This window comes from Hypomesus transpacificus, chromosome 20, assembly GCF_021917145.1.
Source record: "Hypomesus transpacificus isolate Combined female chromosome 20, fHypTra1, whole genome shotgun sequence".
Classification (NCBI taxonomy): domain Eukaryota; kingdom Metazoa; phylum Chordata; class Actinopteri; order Osmeriformes; family Osmeridae; genus Hypomesus; species Hypomesus transpacificus.
The window spans coordinates 2726947-2743810 of record NC_061079.1 but is presented as its reverse complement, the minus strand read 5'-3'; the positions used below and the strand labels follow the sequence as shown (position 1 = coordinate 2743810).

General features: G+C 41.3%; 1 protein-coding gene and 1 long non-coding RNA gene across 3 annotated transcripts in view; one reads left to right on the top strand and one right to left on the bottom strand.

The window, feature by feature from the left end:
* Positions 1–303: 303 nt before the first annotated feature.
* The window catches only part of acsl6 (acyl-CoA synthetase long chain family member 6), a 29060-nt gene continuing 12499 nt past the window's right edge, over positions 304–16864 (bottom strand). For both annotated transcript variants that reach the window (XM_047043161.1, XM_047043162.1), the window contains 14 exons: positions 15677–15709; positions 14435–14486; positions 9251–9324; positions 8859–8936; positions 4915–5049; positions 4577–4711; positions 4199–4294; positions 3973–4045; positions 2766–2854; positions 2519–2635; positions 2178–2321; positions 1855–1956; positions 1659–1730; positions 304–1458 (listed from right to left, as the gene is read on the bottom strand). In XM_047043161.1, the coding sequence (XP_046899117.1) occupies positions 1318–1458; positions 1659–1730; positions 1855–1956; positions 2178–2321; positions 2519–2635; positions 2766–2854; positions 3973–4045; positions 4199–4294; positions 4577–4711; positions 4915–5049; positions 8859–8936; positions 9251–9324; positions 14435–14486; positions 15677–15709 (1341 nt within the window). In that variant the 3' untranslated portion in view covers positions 304–1317. The remainder of the gene's footprint in view (positions 1459–1658; positions 1731–1854; positions 1957–2177; positions 2322–2518; positions 2636–2765; positions 2855–3972; positions 4046–4198; positions 4295–4576; positions 4712–4914; positions 5050–8858; positions 8937–9250; positions 9325–14434; positions 14487–15676; positions 15710–16864) is intronic.
* On the top strand, positions 9341–16795 carry LOC124482697. The gene is made up of 3 exons (XR_006957759.1): positions 9341–9533; positions 14159–14288; positions 16347–16795. It is a non-coding gene; the product is annotated as an uncharacterized LOC124482697 (long non-coding RNA).

The window sequence follows — 16864 nt, the reverse complement described above, 5'->3', positions numbered from 1 at the left end:
GTAGCCCCTTTTTTTTTTTTGATTTGCTGATAAGTGGCAGGCTCGACTAAGAACTCCAGGGGGCACTTGATTCCTGTCAGTTCCATAGTGAGAGTGGCACGGCCAGATACATTTTGGTTGGGCGCAGCGGCATCTTAAATATATCATGAATACTTTTTCCGCGAGAAAAATACAATGTGTGGCCGGAGTGCGTGACAAAAGACCGAAATGAGTGACTGTCACGCTCAATGCATGACACTTCAGAGCCCTGACACGAGAACAAAGAAAAGATTAAATCCATTCCATAGTGTTTTTATTTATCTTTCCCCATCCCCCTTCCCTCCCCTTCACTATCCCTATTGCTGCACTCATACAATACAACAATATGGTGCTGGTAACATTTTACAGCAGATTAAATAAATAAATAAAGAGTACAATTCATCTCACTACACGCAAAATGTCAAGAAATGTCATTCAAACCATTGCTTAAATATGCTTATACTTAGCTGTCCTCATATGTACATCAAGATTGTTATACTTGGGGACTGTACTTAACTCAAAAAGCCTAGACAATTTCTCTACGTAAACCCACGTTTTTTTTTCTTCTAACTTATTTCCAAGTCCGTTAGTTGTTTGTTTCCTCCTCTGTCAGAATGTGGAGTTCATTGCAGGCTACGCGAGAGGTAAGCCTTGCAATATATCTTGTATACTGACTGGGCTGGCTGACAGACTGGCTGGACACATCTCAAGGTCATGACAGCAACAGCCTTGTCAGAGAAGGGCGAACAGCATGCAGTGCCCTGAGTCCATGTTTGCTTCTTTTATCTCTCTATTTTTATTCTATTTTCTGTGTTGAACTGGCAAACTCTTGGGGTGCAACTTGGAGAATCCTCAGGAATCGTGTCAGTGAAGGTATTGTGATCAAGGCGACAGTAGACCACACACAGAACAAAAGGGAGCATGCAGACTGTTGCTGCAGTGTCGATGTATTCATATCTAGAGAAAGACACGTCAGGTGCGTACAATGTGTGTCTTGTGAGAGAGAAGACCGGGGATACAACTGGTGGTACAATGTCAGTAAACTTCACACCAATACTGCACTTTTGTTTCTGTGGTTGAGCTGCTGTCACATGTTAACAGCAGGTTGACTCAATTCATTTGGTTGGAGTCTCGGGTGGATGGCTGATTGGTTGGTTGTTAGAGCCTGTTCAATTGGTAGGATTGTCAAGTGTGTGGGTGTGGTGATGTGCGGTTATGGGAGGAGTGAGGAAGGGACAAGTGATGATTGTTGACCTGTAGACTGGGAACTGGGCATTTGATTGGATTTGTAGAAGTCATTCACATGGAGATGTTGTTGTAAAGAACTTCAATCTTCTCCTTGAAGAACTCTTTCAGCTCTGGCCGCTTGGCCTTCAGCGTTGGGGTCAGCAAGCCATTCTGTATGGAGAACATCTCACTGTGAACGTAGATGTCTTTCACCTGGGCAAGTACACAGAAATAACAAATTTGACACTTTACACAGCAAGCCTTAGGCCAGGCCTTAATGTAACCTTTACTTAAACAAGTTAATTATACTTAGCTTTAGTCATTTTTTAATTCAAGTCATTTAGTGATGCTGAAAAAGTCTTCTCACTGATTTTGTCTTGAATACTTTTTATCCTACAATTCCTATAAGCCACCTGTTCAAAGGAGTGGAGTCCACTGGCCTTGCCAAGTCTTTGCAAGTCTTCCATGATGGCCTTCTTCAGTTCCTATACACACACACACACAGAGAAACACAGACACACACTGTGACTCAACAGCACTTAAGACACAATTTCAATGCATTAGCTTTTTTGAGTGTACGAGTACCACAACACTGCACTAGACACCTACTGTATTTTTACAGAGATCCCTGTAGCTGCCATCCATGCCCTTCTTCTTTGCCCAGCCTGGCATGACCTCCGGGTCAGGAACCACAATGCCAACCAAACAGGACTATGGGGGGAGGGGGATACCATCAGGGATCATCATCCTTCTCCTTTTGGGTTAGGGAACTAGCTACAGTATTGCTATCACTTTCCCACCCAGCAAACAACAATACCAAATGCATGGTAGATTTATGGTGAAAATAAAATATATTAAGCATGTAATTTTATTAGTCAAAGTGCCCCTTTAATGTGCGCCAATGGAACTGGGTGTGCAGTTTTGAGTCACACCTGTAGACTGTCTCCATGGACATAAAGCTGGGACACGGGCTCACTCCTGATATAGATGTTCTCGATCTTCTCTGGGGAGATGTACTCTCCCTGAGCTAGCTTGAAGATGTGTTTCTTCCTGTCGATTATTTTCAGCGTGCCATTCTGAATAGGAGGGGTTTAGGCTTATCAAACAATCTCAGAATACCATTAAGAAAATCATTTTATATAGGGAGGTATGGAGAGGAAAATAGATTGGAGAAGAGAGAATTGAGGAGAGTGGAGAGAGCAGAGGAAAGGAGAGCAAATAGGATGGGAGGGAAGTGGAGATGAAGAGATGAGAGGTGAAGGCTGGTACATACAGGTAGCCACTTCCCAATGTCCCCAGTGTGGAGCCAGCCTTCAGAGTCCAGGGTCTCTGCTGTCTTCTCTGGGTCTTTGAGGTAGCCCTTAAACACATTAGGTCCCTTCACACACACCTGGAGGGAGATGGAGGGAGATTGTCTCAGTATGTGTGAGACGCTTGGAGATAGTTGGTAAGTCTGTTAGGGAAGGAGTGGATATAGTAGGGAGAAAATCTTGGGAGGGACTGTATATGTATTCCTTCACCTCTCCTTCCCCCTTCACAGCAAAGTAGTTCTTATCTGCTACATCCACCAGCTTGATCAGGTTGCATGGCAATGGAGCACCCACGTGACCTGCAGGTCAACATCACAACAACAAACACACAGTTAAATCAGCAGAAGCAACTCTGTTCTTTGATTAAATACTGCTATTTAACAGCAGAGGGTACTATCGCACTGCTATATTTCTATGACATTACTGTAACCCAAACAGCTGATTTCTTATAATCCATCAGTCTACAGTAAATACACATCCAGTTAAATGAATCTATTTATTCACTGAGATGTGTGTGTGTGTGTGTGTGTATGTGTGTGTGTGTGTGTGTGTGTATGTGTGTTTATGTCTGCCTAAGTGTGGGTGTGAGCCTTTGTGTGTGTGTGTGTGGGGGGGGGGGGGGTGTATCTCCAGGTTATAACAGAAAAATGCAGAACCTTATAGGAACCACGGGAACTATGACATCTGAGGTCCCCAATTTACTATCTAAATATGTATGGACGTCCGTTTATGGTGGTGAGGAGCAAAGTCTGTGAGCTGAGGAAGCAACAAGTCATGCTATTATCTGGCAGACAGAGTAGAGAAGGGGGAGGAGGGTGTAGTTGCTGATGTGAGACTGGTATATGGGTCAAAACATTCACTAATGCACCAGAGCTACAAAGGTGACCTACAATCATAGCTGTACATACAATAACCCCATAGTTCCTGGCAAGTGCTATCAGCTTGCATAACTGTATAATTAAACCATTCTATACTGTAACTATTTACTGTAAAACCATAGCGCAATAACACTACTGATCTATAAAACTATACCTCAATAACACTATTGATCTATAAAACTATACCTCAATAACACTGCTGATCTACAACTGTAGTTCTATGATACAATATAAAGTGGCAAGACCGGTATGGCCTACGAGTCTGAGGCCTTCTCCAGTCATCCCGTGTGAAGATAATGTTTAACAGTCATATCAGTCCTTACCACACACATCATAAACCAGTTTGTGTTTGACACGACATACCAGCCCTATTAGCCTATAATAACTACAGTGTAAGCTCAGGTGGAGACTGATCTGGAAAAAAGTCCAGTCACCATCGGTTACGGGTTCAAAGCCATAGAGGGTGTGCTACGTATTTTTGCTTGTACTTCTAGTGTCTCAACATACATGACCAGCCACATACATGTACAGCCAGTTACCTGAGGTCCAGTCTCCGGGTGTGGTGAACGTGCACCCAGCTGTGCATTCTGTCTGTCCGTACGCCTCGTATACCTACACATACACACACACACATAAATATACACACAGATACACAAGGTATACAAGATGTCACACACTATAAGTGTGTAATACTTTCTCATGATCTATGCTATGCATGTGTATGCATCTGTATGTGTGTACGTATTCTATGTGTATTTTGCTCACCTGACAGCCCAGCGCAGCTCGGAGGAATCCCAGCACAGTTGGAGAGGCAGGGGCGGCCCCAGTGATGATCATCCTCAACCTGCCTCCCAGACTGGCCTGGAAACACACAGGGTTAGGGCTTACTGGAGGTCAGCTAAAATAACCCACACATTTGCTGTTTGGAAATATTTTCAGGAGCAGACAGGAAACAACTGTAGGAGAGATATCGGTCACTATGACCCAAAGACAAACAATGGGGGGAGGGGGGGTTAGGAGGAAGAGGAAAACAAGAGAAGGGAGCTGAGAAGGAGAGTTGTGTAGGAGGACGAAGAGGGAGGCGATAGATGGAAGACAAGGATAAATATGGAGGAGGAAGGAGAAGAAGAGGAGACGGTCTACCTGTATCTTACTGAAGAAGATCTTATCCCATAGGCTGTCACTGCGAATGACCCCTGCACTGACCTCCGCCCCTTTTCTCCTGGCAGCAAAGTTGAGCAACCAACGCTTCACAGGGGTGTTGGCCTGGCTAAAGATCTGAAATACACACACAGCCATAGAAACAGTGACATTGAAATAAACATACGTAAAAAAACATCTCTCTCTGTACAATATACAGTATGTATATATGTGAATAATATATACAGTACATATACCAACAGTGGTAGGACAGGTTTGTTTTGTTACACAGACAGACATGCATGTACACACATACGTGTGTTGGTAGCAATGTGTCTCACCTTGTCATACATGCGGTTGAGCAGACGAGGTACCACAGGGAAGATGGTGGGACGCAAGGCCTTCATGTCCTCTGACAGCAGCCGGATATCACCCTGGAAAAACCCTATCCTGCCACCGTGACAGTACACCACCGACTTCACACACACAAACACAATGGGAAAAAACATTAACGGTCAACACACACAAAACACAGAGACACAGGTGGCCAGAACAACTCTTTGTGCACATGTGCGCACGTGAACGAGTCCTTGTCCACACCCCGTCAACTCCTATATTTTACCTTACATGGTTGTTGAAATGCCCATATTTTGTCAAGTTTCTCAATAAACTTCTAAATGTACCCATTGTTAACAATGAATGGTTCTAAATGAGAAATGGCAGACAACTAAAAACTGGAGAGACAAAAAAACTTTACTGAATGTGAAATGGAGATCCTAATTAGCAAAATAGGAGGAGCATCTTGTTTGGTGGCCTAAAAGACACAAAATCAGTTGAGTTTGTTTTTGTTGCAATTTCTGTGATGTTGACCCACATTTTGGCGTAAAATGACTGACATTCACAACTATTCAAGTAGCTACGACTTTAGACACACTTTAACTTTCCGAGTCGTTGAATACTATAGGATAAGGTTGAAAATGTAAGGCATTAAGGCCTTTTTTTTCGTGCGATTAATTTGCACGTTAACAACATTGTTGGAACTTGTATCCAGATGCACATCAGCAACGTTATTTCTCTGAACGATTTTGCGGCATTAGGCCTGGGACCATGGGCGTCAGCAGCATTTTGAGAGTGGGGGGGACACATTTTGCCGTGGGGTCTGGGGGTTTCTCCCCCAGAATTTGTTTTAAGCTGTAGATGCAACTTCCCGCATTCTGGTGCATTTACCACAACTATTTACCATAGTTGTTATACATATACTGAGGAGCTGGACATTGAAAACTAAAATTCCCAATAAGCAATGGGACATCTTCGACTACCTGTCGCCTTTCAGCACTCACCTCGGCAACAGAGCTGTCTCCACTGCCCCTGCATGCTGCCCCTGTCTCTGACTCACTCTCAATCTCAACCACCTAGGCTATAGACCAATTATTTGTTTGTAAACATTCGGGATGCGCGCGCAACGTGGTTGCAGAAAACCGGGAAAGGATAGCCTTTTAAATGGCAAAAGGACCACACGGATAATACAAATAGTTAGATTTAAAAAGGTCGAGGAGGACAGCAATTAGGAGAGAAGGTGATTACCCATTGATCTGTCGCATCAGAATTTTGATTTGGGTCACGAAAGTCTTGAAATTTGAGTGAGAATGTCGCCCGGTACAGACTGCATAGTCGAGCGGCAACCATGTCTTCACGTCATGTCACAAAGTTCATAATTTTAAGTTTTACAGTCAATTTTACATCTAAAAAGTCAAGCAGGGCAGTTTTCAAGAGATATGCGAATTCTCCTTTTTCACGAGCTGGTCCGATTATTTTTCTGATTTGTTTAAACTGGCAATCTGAGTGAGACTGCGTCCCCGTTACGCTGTTTTGACGTTAGCCTCAGTCAGACTCACTCACTGGCAGTGTGCACAATGTTGTAGGCCTTTTTCACTCCATTATACACCAGAAACGTCAGAGAGGACATCCTAATGTAGATACGAGCCGGATGAAGATAGCCAGCATCTCGGATTTCTTTAACCGAGCCTTTTTCATTCGTCATTTGCCTGAGAAAGCGACCTCCGTTAGCCAGGCTGGTTTTGCCCGATCACTTGGTCAGGCTATTTTAAGGGTATCGAGGTCAAGTGACTTTTGTGCATAGACAAGTGAAACGTAAATGTATGTCCAAAGGTCAAGAGCCTCAAAAAGTTTATATCAAGCCCTGCAATCCAGTGGCCAGAGATATACGATGACCTGATCGACACTCCAAGTGTAATAGACCGGGGAGAAGTTCGTCTTTTGCAACCGACATGCGCAGTTTAGCCTGCTTGACAGTTGTGTGACGTAGGGTGATAATTGGTCTATATCAGGAGACATGAAGATGCATTGTGCATTCTTTTATATTGATAATTGAAATAAGCTTAATGTAGATTGTTCATATGAAGATTTCTGAGATGTAAATCGTGTTATCAGCATATCAAATTCACAATTGGTATAGGTTTAGTAGCCTAATAATTATGTAGGCTACATAAAAAATTTGCATCTCCCTAAAGCATGACTGGGCAGTTCAGAAATGGTCAAATGTGTGTTCAAACTTGTTTTCCACAGATCACATCCTTAGGATGTAAGCTTTCAGAAAATACATGGTTTAGGTGGTTGAATCAGTTTCCCTAAATGGCACAGCCCAAAAAAGTATCAGCCATATCCTCCATTTACCAATACCAAATGTATTATGCATGGGCAGCATACTAATATGGAGAAAGGGATGTGTCTCTTGTCTCATTAGATAACATCCTGAGGGTATAAGCTTTCAGAGGATATATGGTTTTAATGGTTGAATCAGTTTTGACTTCATGTTACAGACTAACATGCAGCAATGAAATTCTGCGAATTACCAAAATTACAAGTTGAGCAACCTCGTCTAATTTGGAAGACAATTCTGAAAAAAGGTTTTTGTTTCTTCTTTTTTTTCAGTTGTTCAAACTAGCATGTTAGTTAAGGTTAACTTCAGATTAGCTCACGGTTGTTATGGCAATAAAAAAAACACCAGCAATTTATTTTGTAGCTACTTGGAAAAAACATCCTTCTTATCTCTTTTTGCCTGAAACAGACGCGGTCTGAACACGGCCAAAAGCACAACATATTTCAGACCCAGATTAAGAAATCAACAAATTTGCTGTTCCACTTGTAACGGGTAAATAAAGTACGGTATTGCCTAGTGCTAGATGTAGGTAAATAGCTTGCAAATCATAATGTTTGCAGAAGGACCTTTGTGACTTAACTAATGCTAGTCAGAGAATGTCTCACAAGGGTGCTTTGGCCACTGAAGGGAAAAGTTGGGCAACTCTGACTTACTTTCCTGTTCCTCGAAAAAAACCTCCTTATGTCCATTTCGTCTGTGGAACAGTCATGTCTGAAGTGCTAGCTGCAAGCGCGATGCATCGATCAAAGGGTATATGGGAGTTGAATCTGCGTGCGTGATGCTGTTTGTCTAGAAAACGCTGAGTGGAATTCTATTGCTATGGGTATTTTCCCTACTGATAAAGTGGAACTGATTTGATTGTGAAGCAATGGAAAGATCGCTGGACTAGTAGACCAGTCATGCACTAATATTCTGATTGCAAACGACTTTTTTAAAGTGAAGAGGACATGACCCCCCGAAGTTACATTGCGGCGACGCCCATGCGCAGGATGCATTTGAGTACAAGTTGGAAACTGGCCCAATTCCATCTCTTTGAATATTTTAGAGCGACCAGTCAACTTCAAACCAAGGTAATCTGAGCCCTTGATGTTTGCGTGACAAGAGGATAGGGGTGTGTTTGCATTGGCAAGATAGCAGTCACGTGGTTTCAACTCAAAGCTTGTTGTTTGGTATACTATGTGTTTTGTTGCTGTGTATATGTGTGTGTATTTAATAGAAACCTTGTGACGACAGACAAGTTCAAGCCCCACCTATTTCCTTGTTCGGTAGGTAGCTGAGCCCCTGCTCGTTATGTTGTTGTGAAGGTACAGATTAAGCTATATCATGCATGCTGAGTTATAGTTATAGTCACATAGAACTTGGTGTTACACACCCCTATAACCATCACAGCTCAGTGTCTGTGTTCAGATTACAGCTAGCTCTGTAGAATATTCTGTGGCCCTGCAGTCGCATGCTGTTGATTGTCCACATGCTTTCTTTTTGAGAACAATTCACGGTTTTTAGTCTGCAAATGAAACAATCCATCATTGCACATACCCACGTACACACCCACACACACATTCCTAGCCACCCATAGTTCACTGTGGGTTGATTGCTGACATGTACCTCGATGAGTCTCTCAAACATGTGAGCCAGGGGCAGGAAGGAGATTAAGACATCATTCTGGTTTGGGGAGATGACTTTCTGTTGGCAGGAGGGACGGAGAAAGGACAGAAAAGAGGGGGGAGAGAAAAACAACATGCTCATACAGGTTCTGCAACATTTCCCATCATTACATATCTTGAGCTTCATCACAAACAAATTCTGTAGGTGGGTGTTTCAGTGTAACACCATGTGTGTACATTGGATTTGTGTGTGTTAAATCATAACTGACCCACTATGTAATGGAACAAATAAAATACCTACTAAGCCTTTCAATAATACAAACCAAGGGATCCATGACTTCTGACACTATGGCATGTTTGTATTCAGAGACTCAGTGGTCCATAATCACTCACATCTGTGACTTTGAGGAAGCCAGAGAAATCTGCAACCACATTCCCGTGTGTCAGCATCACTCCTTTTGGGTTTCCTGTTTAGACGGGAAGTACTGAACATCAGAACTGATGTGCTTGTTATGCATTGGACACGCAGATCTTTGTGCATACACCAAATCAAGGTCACACAAACACACTGTACACACACGTGAGCTCACAGTTTTAATAATAGTAACACCCTTCCTGAACACCAGGTAGCAGTCTAGACATTGTCCTGCCATGTGCCTATGAGTGTGTACTGATGGTAAGTTCAGATAATTTTTCTGACTAAGATCTTTGAATCTGAAGTGAAATGAATGACAATTTTTTCAAGTCATTTCATTTAATTTATGACCGAGTTACGTGGACCAGGATAGTTGTTTGGCTATTGATTTTTACGTTTAACACGCAATTTATACTTTTGCATAAGTACTTGCTACATGCTTCGATAGCCAAACAACTGGCTTGATGCACGTAACTCTGTCATTATTACATTTAGTACTCCTGGCAATCAATTTCTTATTTCCTGTTATTTACTGTGCATCCATTCAGCGAAGTGTTGTACCAACCCTTTCCATTTTGAGTTAATGTAATGTTTCCCATTTGGTGGAGCATGTCTCTGTATTGGGGGGAGGTGAGCAAGTCATCCTATTTGGGGGGAGTTGACTTGCATTTGAGGGGAGTGTTTTCATTTAGGGATGTACTTATATTGGTGTGTCTTAGCTATCCAGCATTTCATCCATTAAGAAACCCCTTTGAAAGCAGAGATTCAATGTTGTGCCTGCAATCAGCAGTAACATGGCTATATCGGTAGTAAAAGAGAATTCACTTCTAAATAACAAAACAAAACCGACCAATCAAAGTGAAGAGGCTGGGATGAGTTACCATGATGCCTGAGGAGGCACATGATAGGGATTGTAAAAAAAGAAAAAAAATGAAATCCTGATTCAAACAACGTCAATCACTCCATTGTCATTGGTACTGCACTGCATTGAATTATAAAGAGGACACCTGCGAAATTTCAAACTTTGCAGAGTGCCCGGTAGTGTTTTTGGCGGCCTGTTTTAATTTTAGTTTAATTTTAGTCTTTGTGTCAAGCTGTAATTTGAGTTTTTATTAGTTTTAGTCACGTTCATACTCTTTTTAGTCTAGTCAAGTTTCAGTCAACTAAAAGTCTGAGCATTTTAGTCTTATTTTAGTCAGACTTATCCGTGACTATTTTCGTCTAGTTTTAGTCAACGAAAACCAATGCCATTTATTCTAGTTTATGTCAATGAAAATTGTATTTTAGTCTCTTTTTAATCAAAACAGAAGTAGTCACTTTGGATAAAAGCATTTGCTAAATGAATAAATGTAAATGTAGTGTAAGATGTAGTCTCAGGAGGCATGTTAATGACAAAACCATTTGTTTAAATGTATGTATTTGTCAAGAATAAGGTATTCAAAGTCATGTTGTTGATGCCAAATTTAGTTTAGTGTGAATGCTATGTGAATGACAAAACTAGCTACAGTATTTGGCCAACAAGGGATGCTTAGTACACATGCAGTTAGTCAGGTAGGAACCCACTTTACACTCTCTCATACCAACAAATACACACACACACAGTACACACACTAATCACACGTATTAACCCACTTTACACTCTCTCACAAACAAACACACGCTAGTCACACACGTTTGTCTCAGACTTCCAGTCGTTTTCAGCTCCAGTGGCTAACGTTTAAAGCTAACGTCTAAAGCTAATGTTAAAATGAGAAACAACCTCAGCCTCATGAGTTGGCTAATAATAATAACACGACTAAATGAGACGAAATAACGTTATAACATTTCGTCTTGTTTTTATTTTGTAAACCACATTTCGTCTTCTTTTTATTTGTCAATAGTATTGCATTATAGTTATAGTCATTGTCATATGACCAACATTTACGTTGCGTCTCGTGTTCGTCACCTGACAAAGATTCGTTGACGACGATATTTAGTCATAATTTTCATTGACGAACGCAACACTAGTATGGAGGATTATAGGGGCCAAAACTAAATAAATAAATACTTGGATAAATAAATAATTATATAACACAAAGCTTAAATAAATGACACAAAATATATAAATGTTACATGTATTTGTGTGTATAAATATATATGTTTACGTTTTCATGTGTTTACATTTATTCATTTATACTTACATTTATTTATTTATACTTACATTTATGTATTTATACTTACATTTATCCACGGTGAAACTTCCTGCAGCAAAATAAATCTGTCGTCCCCCCGTCACCAAGTCAGGGGGCGGGTCAAAGCCTCTGATTGGTGAATGAACAGTATTACACACCAGGCAGGCTCAACCAGTCGATCAAGCTCTCTTCAAGCTAGAGGGATCCTCTATCGCCTCACTCTACAGCTGCTAGGGGTGTGCGACACTGCACGATGTGGAATAGATCCGATACCAAAGAGTAAATACAGGGCCAGTATTGCCAATACCGATACTTTGGGCTTAGAAAAGCAGTGGAGGGGCAAAGTGAGTTTGAGCGAAGTTAGACGGTGTTTGCACAACCACTATGATGTAAAGGGAGTTGTGTACTCAGTGTGGAATGAAACTTAAGTATCGATCTTATCACGCTATCGATCAGGCTATTGATACCAACGTTGGTATCGATAGTTGCCGGGTTTCCCAACCTGGCCACTGTCGGTCTTAAGATCGATATGCCCACCCCTATGCTGTATCATCTCGCTGAGGATCGTGAACACATTTTCATTGATGTCTGTGTCAGTTAGGGCCAATATCATTCCTATAATTTCAGCGAAGCTCTCAATATGATGTAAAAAAAAAGTGAACTGGCAGGTGCCTCCATCTCTTCAGCTTCCGCCAACATTTTGGCCACTGTAGCATTCAATATTTCATTCATTGAATCCGCACAAGGTGCTGCCACCTTGGAATAGTCAAAAGCAGTCGATTCAAGTTGAACCACCAATCAGAGGCTTTGACCCGCCCCCTGACTTTGTGACGGGGGACAACAGATTTATTTTGCTGCAGGAAGTTTCACCGTGGATAAATGTAAGTATAAATACATAAATGTAAGTATAAATAAATAAATGTAAGTATAAATAAATAAATGTAAGTATAAATGAATAAATGTAAGTATAAATGAATAAATGTAAGTATAAATTAATAAATGTAAACACATGAAAACGTAAACATATATATATATATATACACATACAAATACATGTAACGTTTATATATTTTGTGTCATTTATTTAAGCTTTGTGTTATATAATTATTTATTTATCCAAGTATTTATTTATTTAGTTTTGGCCCCTATAATCCTCCATACACTAGTGCCCGGTTCTCCAGATAATCGTAGGAAACTCGTTTTCGTCACCTGATAAAGATTTGTTGACGACGATATTTAGTCTTAATTTTCATTTACGAACGCAACACTAGTGCCCGGTTCTCCAAATAATCGTAGGAAACTAATGCAGTCAAACACACACACAAACAGAGATTCCTGGTATTATTAGAGAAGGTCTTAGATTATTATCAGTAGATTTGATTGAACTATATTTAACAATACAAAACGTACACCTGAAGACACAGTCAGTATCTTTGGGTATGTGTCTTTCATTCCATTTTCATGTGACTGTTACACAGTACTTAGCATAACAGTCATGTGAAAAATGAACGAAAGACTCATACACGAAGAATCATTTCTGTTTCCTCTATTGAGCCCAATGAACGGCCATTAGAAAATGAACAAATCACTATACTCTATTCCCAAGTCATATTGAGTTGAACCTTTTGGGGAGGCAAGTGGGTGACCAGGCTGCAATTAAAATGATGAGCAGCACCTGATTACAAACTCTGTCTGAGACTCTGGGGGAAAATGTAAAGACAGAGCCGGGAGCTGAGGAATGCAAGCATTGAAGCGGTCTAGAGTGGACGCGCAGGTCCATTTAATTAACTGTTTTAAACTGGCATGTATCTTTAATGTGGGGGGCGGGTGCCATTCGCAGTTGCTTAGACTGGCCAGAGGCGAAGACAAGAGAGAGGGGGAGAGTAGTAGGGCCAGATAGTGCTAGAGAAGGGTTTTATTGTAAAAGTGCCAACTGTTCACATGGGAGCGTTCCAGCCAGCTGGGGAGTGCTCATCATTTCCACACCATACTGACCGGTCCCTTGCCGCCAGAGGACGGTGCTATAATGTTGAGACCCTGGGGGAGGGTCTTGCCAATGGGCCAGCTAAGTAGTATTAAAAAAACAGTGTACCTGTTGTGTTGTAATGTTAGTTTGTCCTTAGGCCTATAAGCTCAGCATGGGGTACGGGAGGGGTGAAACCAAACCATCACTTGGCCCTAAAGTCAGATGGGGGAGGGTCTTATATGGTTAACCTAGTTTGGGCTGTGTGAGCCGTGTCACCCGGGCAGAGGCCCCAATCTTGTTGTGAGCTATCACTGTGTGTCAATCTAGTGTGGCAGGCCGGTTGTTTTTTGGGTGCGAAGTGTGCAGTCATGAGTTGACGTGCAGTATTATTTTAAAGAAGTCCCTCCATTTGGTGGGCTTGGGGAGCGTTCTGCCGATTCCCTGCGCTAGTTATGAATTATGCCAATGTCCTGTAAATGTAACAATAAAAGTTATTTATATTTTTCGCACTACTGAATAGTGTGTGTGTGTGCGCCGACCTCTGACGCCAGACCATACCGCCTATACAAAGGGGGTGGCAGCATTACCCGCAGCAACCTGGTAATTGTTTCCCCCTCCTTTTGGGCGGTTCTGGTTTATTACAAGATTAAAGATTCGTTCAAAATGAACAAATCGATAATAAACAACACATCACCACTGCACAGTAATTGTATGACTAAAGAATGTGTGACGGTGGAAAAACTTTGCAGGAAACCGTTGGGAGGACCCTGAATAACAGACTGCCCAGATCTTTACAACAAAGGAGAATATCAGATTCCTCCCACCCCTTGAGGTCATGTGATTGTTGCCATGATTCCTGTTGTGACCTGAGAGCATAGCGTGAGTCACAGTTTCTGCTGAATTTGTCATTCTACTACAAGGGTAAGGAGTTTGGTGTTGACAGAGTGGTAGCTATATTTTTTGGGTTTCTCCTGGTTTTATATAAAACGCTAAATCAAAGAACTCAAATGCTCAATGGTTCTTACCTGTGGTGCCACTGGTGAAACACACAATAGATAGGTCATCTGGGGAAGGGGGCTGAGGGCACAAACATGACATCATAGTTAAAACATTCAACACATTACATTTAGTAACACATACATTGGCATTTTAGCAGACGCTCTTATCCAGAGCGACTTACAGTAAGTACAGGGACATTCTCCCAGAGGCAAGTAGGGTGAAGTGCCTTGCCCAAGGACACAACATCATGTGCACCGGCCGGGAATAGAACTGGCAACCTTCAGATTACTAGCACACTTTTCTACTCATTGACTGATGAGTGATTGACTGTTGAGTGAGTGAGTGAGTGAGTGGGTGGGTGACTTCAAATGGTATTTGTTGATTTCCTATTAAGTTCAGGGGAAGGTTTCGGGTTAAGTGAAGTAAATTTTAATCTTTCAGTAAGTGTATTATCACAGGCTCACTATAGACTTCAGAAAGTGTATATGTATTTTTTTATTTACTCAAATGGGTATAAAGCCAGTATAGTTAGCTCAGTGTGAGATTCTGTATGGATATTTCAAACAGCCTTTAGTCTCCAAAGCACAAATACAAACAGGAGGAGCATCTGCAAAAAGTACATGAGCCACAATGCTCAAGCTTGATTTATACTTCAATGTCAAACACGTCTGCGTAGGGTCCACAAACACACCGAGAACCTCACAGGACCGCATAGGCTACTTCCACAAGCTAAAATATAAAAGCATAGCTATGTGTTGTTAATTGCAAAGCAGCACAATGATTGGTTGGATGGGGAAAGGAGGGTTTACAACATTTTACTGGAGGCATGGCTGAAATCAAGAAACCTTTGTCCGAACAAGTTCGTCGTTACCAGCATTTGTAACTGACAACTTTGTCGAATTTGTGTAAGAACAATGTAGGAGTTGTATAAGTTAATATTTTATTTACCAACTACAGTTACTACTTCTGTGAGGTTAACCTGCGGTACAACGTGACAGCGCCGCCAAGTGAAAAAGATATCATGGATATCTATCAACACAAGACCACACAACTATAAATGCTGAGCATGTCACCGCACACCCTGGCATGACATTAAGAACGCAGGCCCGAAGAAGTATTAATCAAGCTTAAGTGTGTGTGCCGTGCGTCCATGTGTGTTGTGGATTGATTGACTGATTGCTTAATTGGTTAATGGGTGGGTTAATTGATTCCTTGATTGGATAATTGGATGGTTTGGTAGGTTGATCTTATAATTAAGTAAAACTCACCATAGGCTTTCTATGGTTCTCTCTGCCCAAGGCCTGGAGTATACACAACAGGGAAACAAAGCACAGCAAAACAATGTGATGTTAGTAGATCATTGTACTATTTAATAACACTAGAATCACTGAGCAGGGGTCATTTGGGGCCAGTGAAAAGGGGAAAAAAAGTATATTCGCACTCGATAAAATTCCAAAACCCTGTTTTCTTGACTTTTCCTAGATATCTGTGTTTTATCACACAGTATTTTTAAATTTTCAAAATCACACTGGGAAAAGCTCAATTTAGGCAATTTCACTCCTGTTTACTATTAAATTGCTGCCAGGTGCGCGTTCTAACTTTTTTATTTCCTGCATTCCAAGACTGCTATTTCTCTTTTTTCCGCAAGTGCTCCCATATACGAGTCTTCTGTTATTCAGACAAAGTTTCATGTATAAAGTTTCATATATAGTGTGTAAATATTCCTAATATGTATAGATTATCTATATATGTGTGTGTATTCAAACATGGGTCAAACGATGCACATGCACCCGCTGTAAAATCGCCTAGGACTGTGTAGTCGGTGAATCGAAAGGCCAGAGAACTGGAGCTATCAGACTCTTAAATGTTTATGATGTCCCTGTGTGTAAATATATACTATGACAGGCTGACCCGCTAACCCAAAACTCCCTTTTCCAGGTTGCAACACTACTTTTGACTGGAGACAACGAAGTGATCATTGTCAGCCGAAAATATGTTGATAATGTCGTACTACGCATTTAAAGACCAACTGCAGTCTAACCCCAAACTTGTGTAACATCCTTTTAAAATAAATTTAATTTTGCTGAATGATTGAAGGGCTAGAAAACAAAAGTTTTAATGAAATAATCACCGATTAACAACATGGAAATTAATGACAGATTGACAAAGTCAAGTTAATTTTACAACCTTGACTTTAGTTCCGTGCAAGAAGCAGCATCTAGCGACCGTTACGTGTCAGTAATAACATCCCTGTCTGTTGACTCATGGGCCAATTTTACCCCTTATGGCGCATTAGTAGGGAAAAATGGCTTGACGCTTCTAGTGTTAGAAAACAAGACACCATTCTCTTAAACTTCCCTAATAGATGAAAGAGATGGAGGGGGGGGGGGGGGAGCGAGAAAAGGGAGTGAGAGAAAGAAAGCGAAAAAAAGTTAGGGCAGAAGAGAGACAGAGAT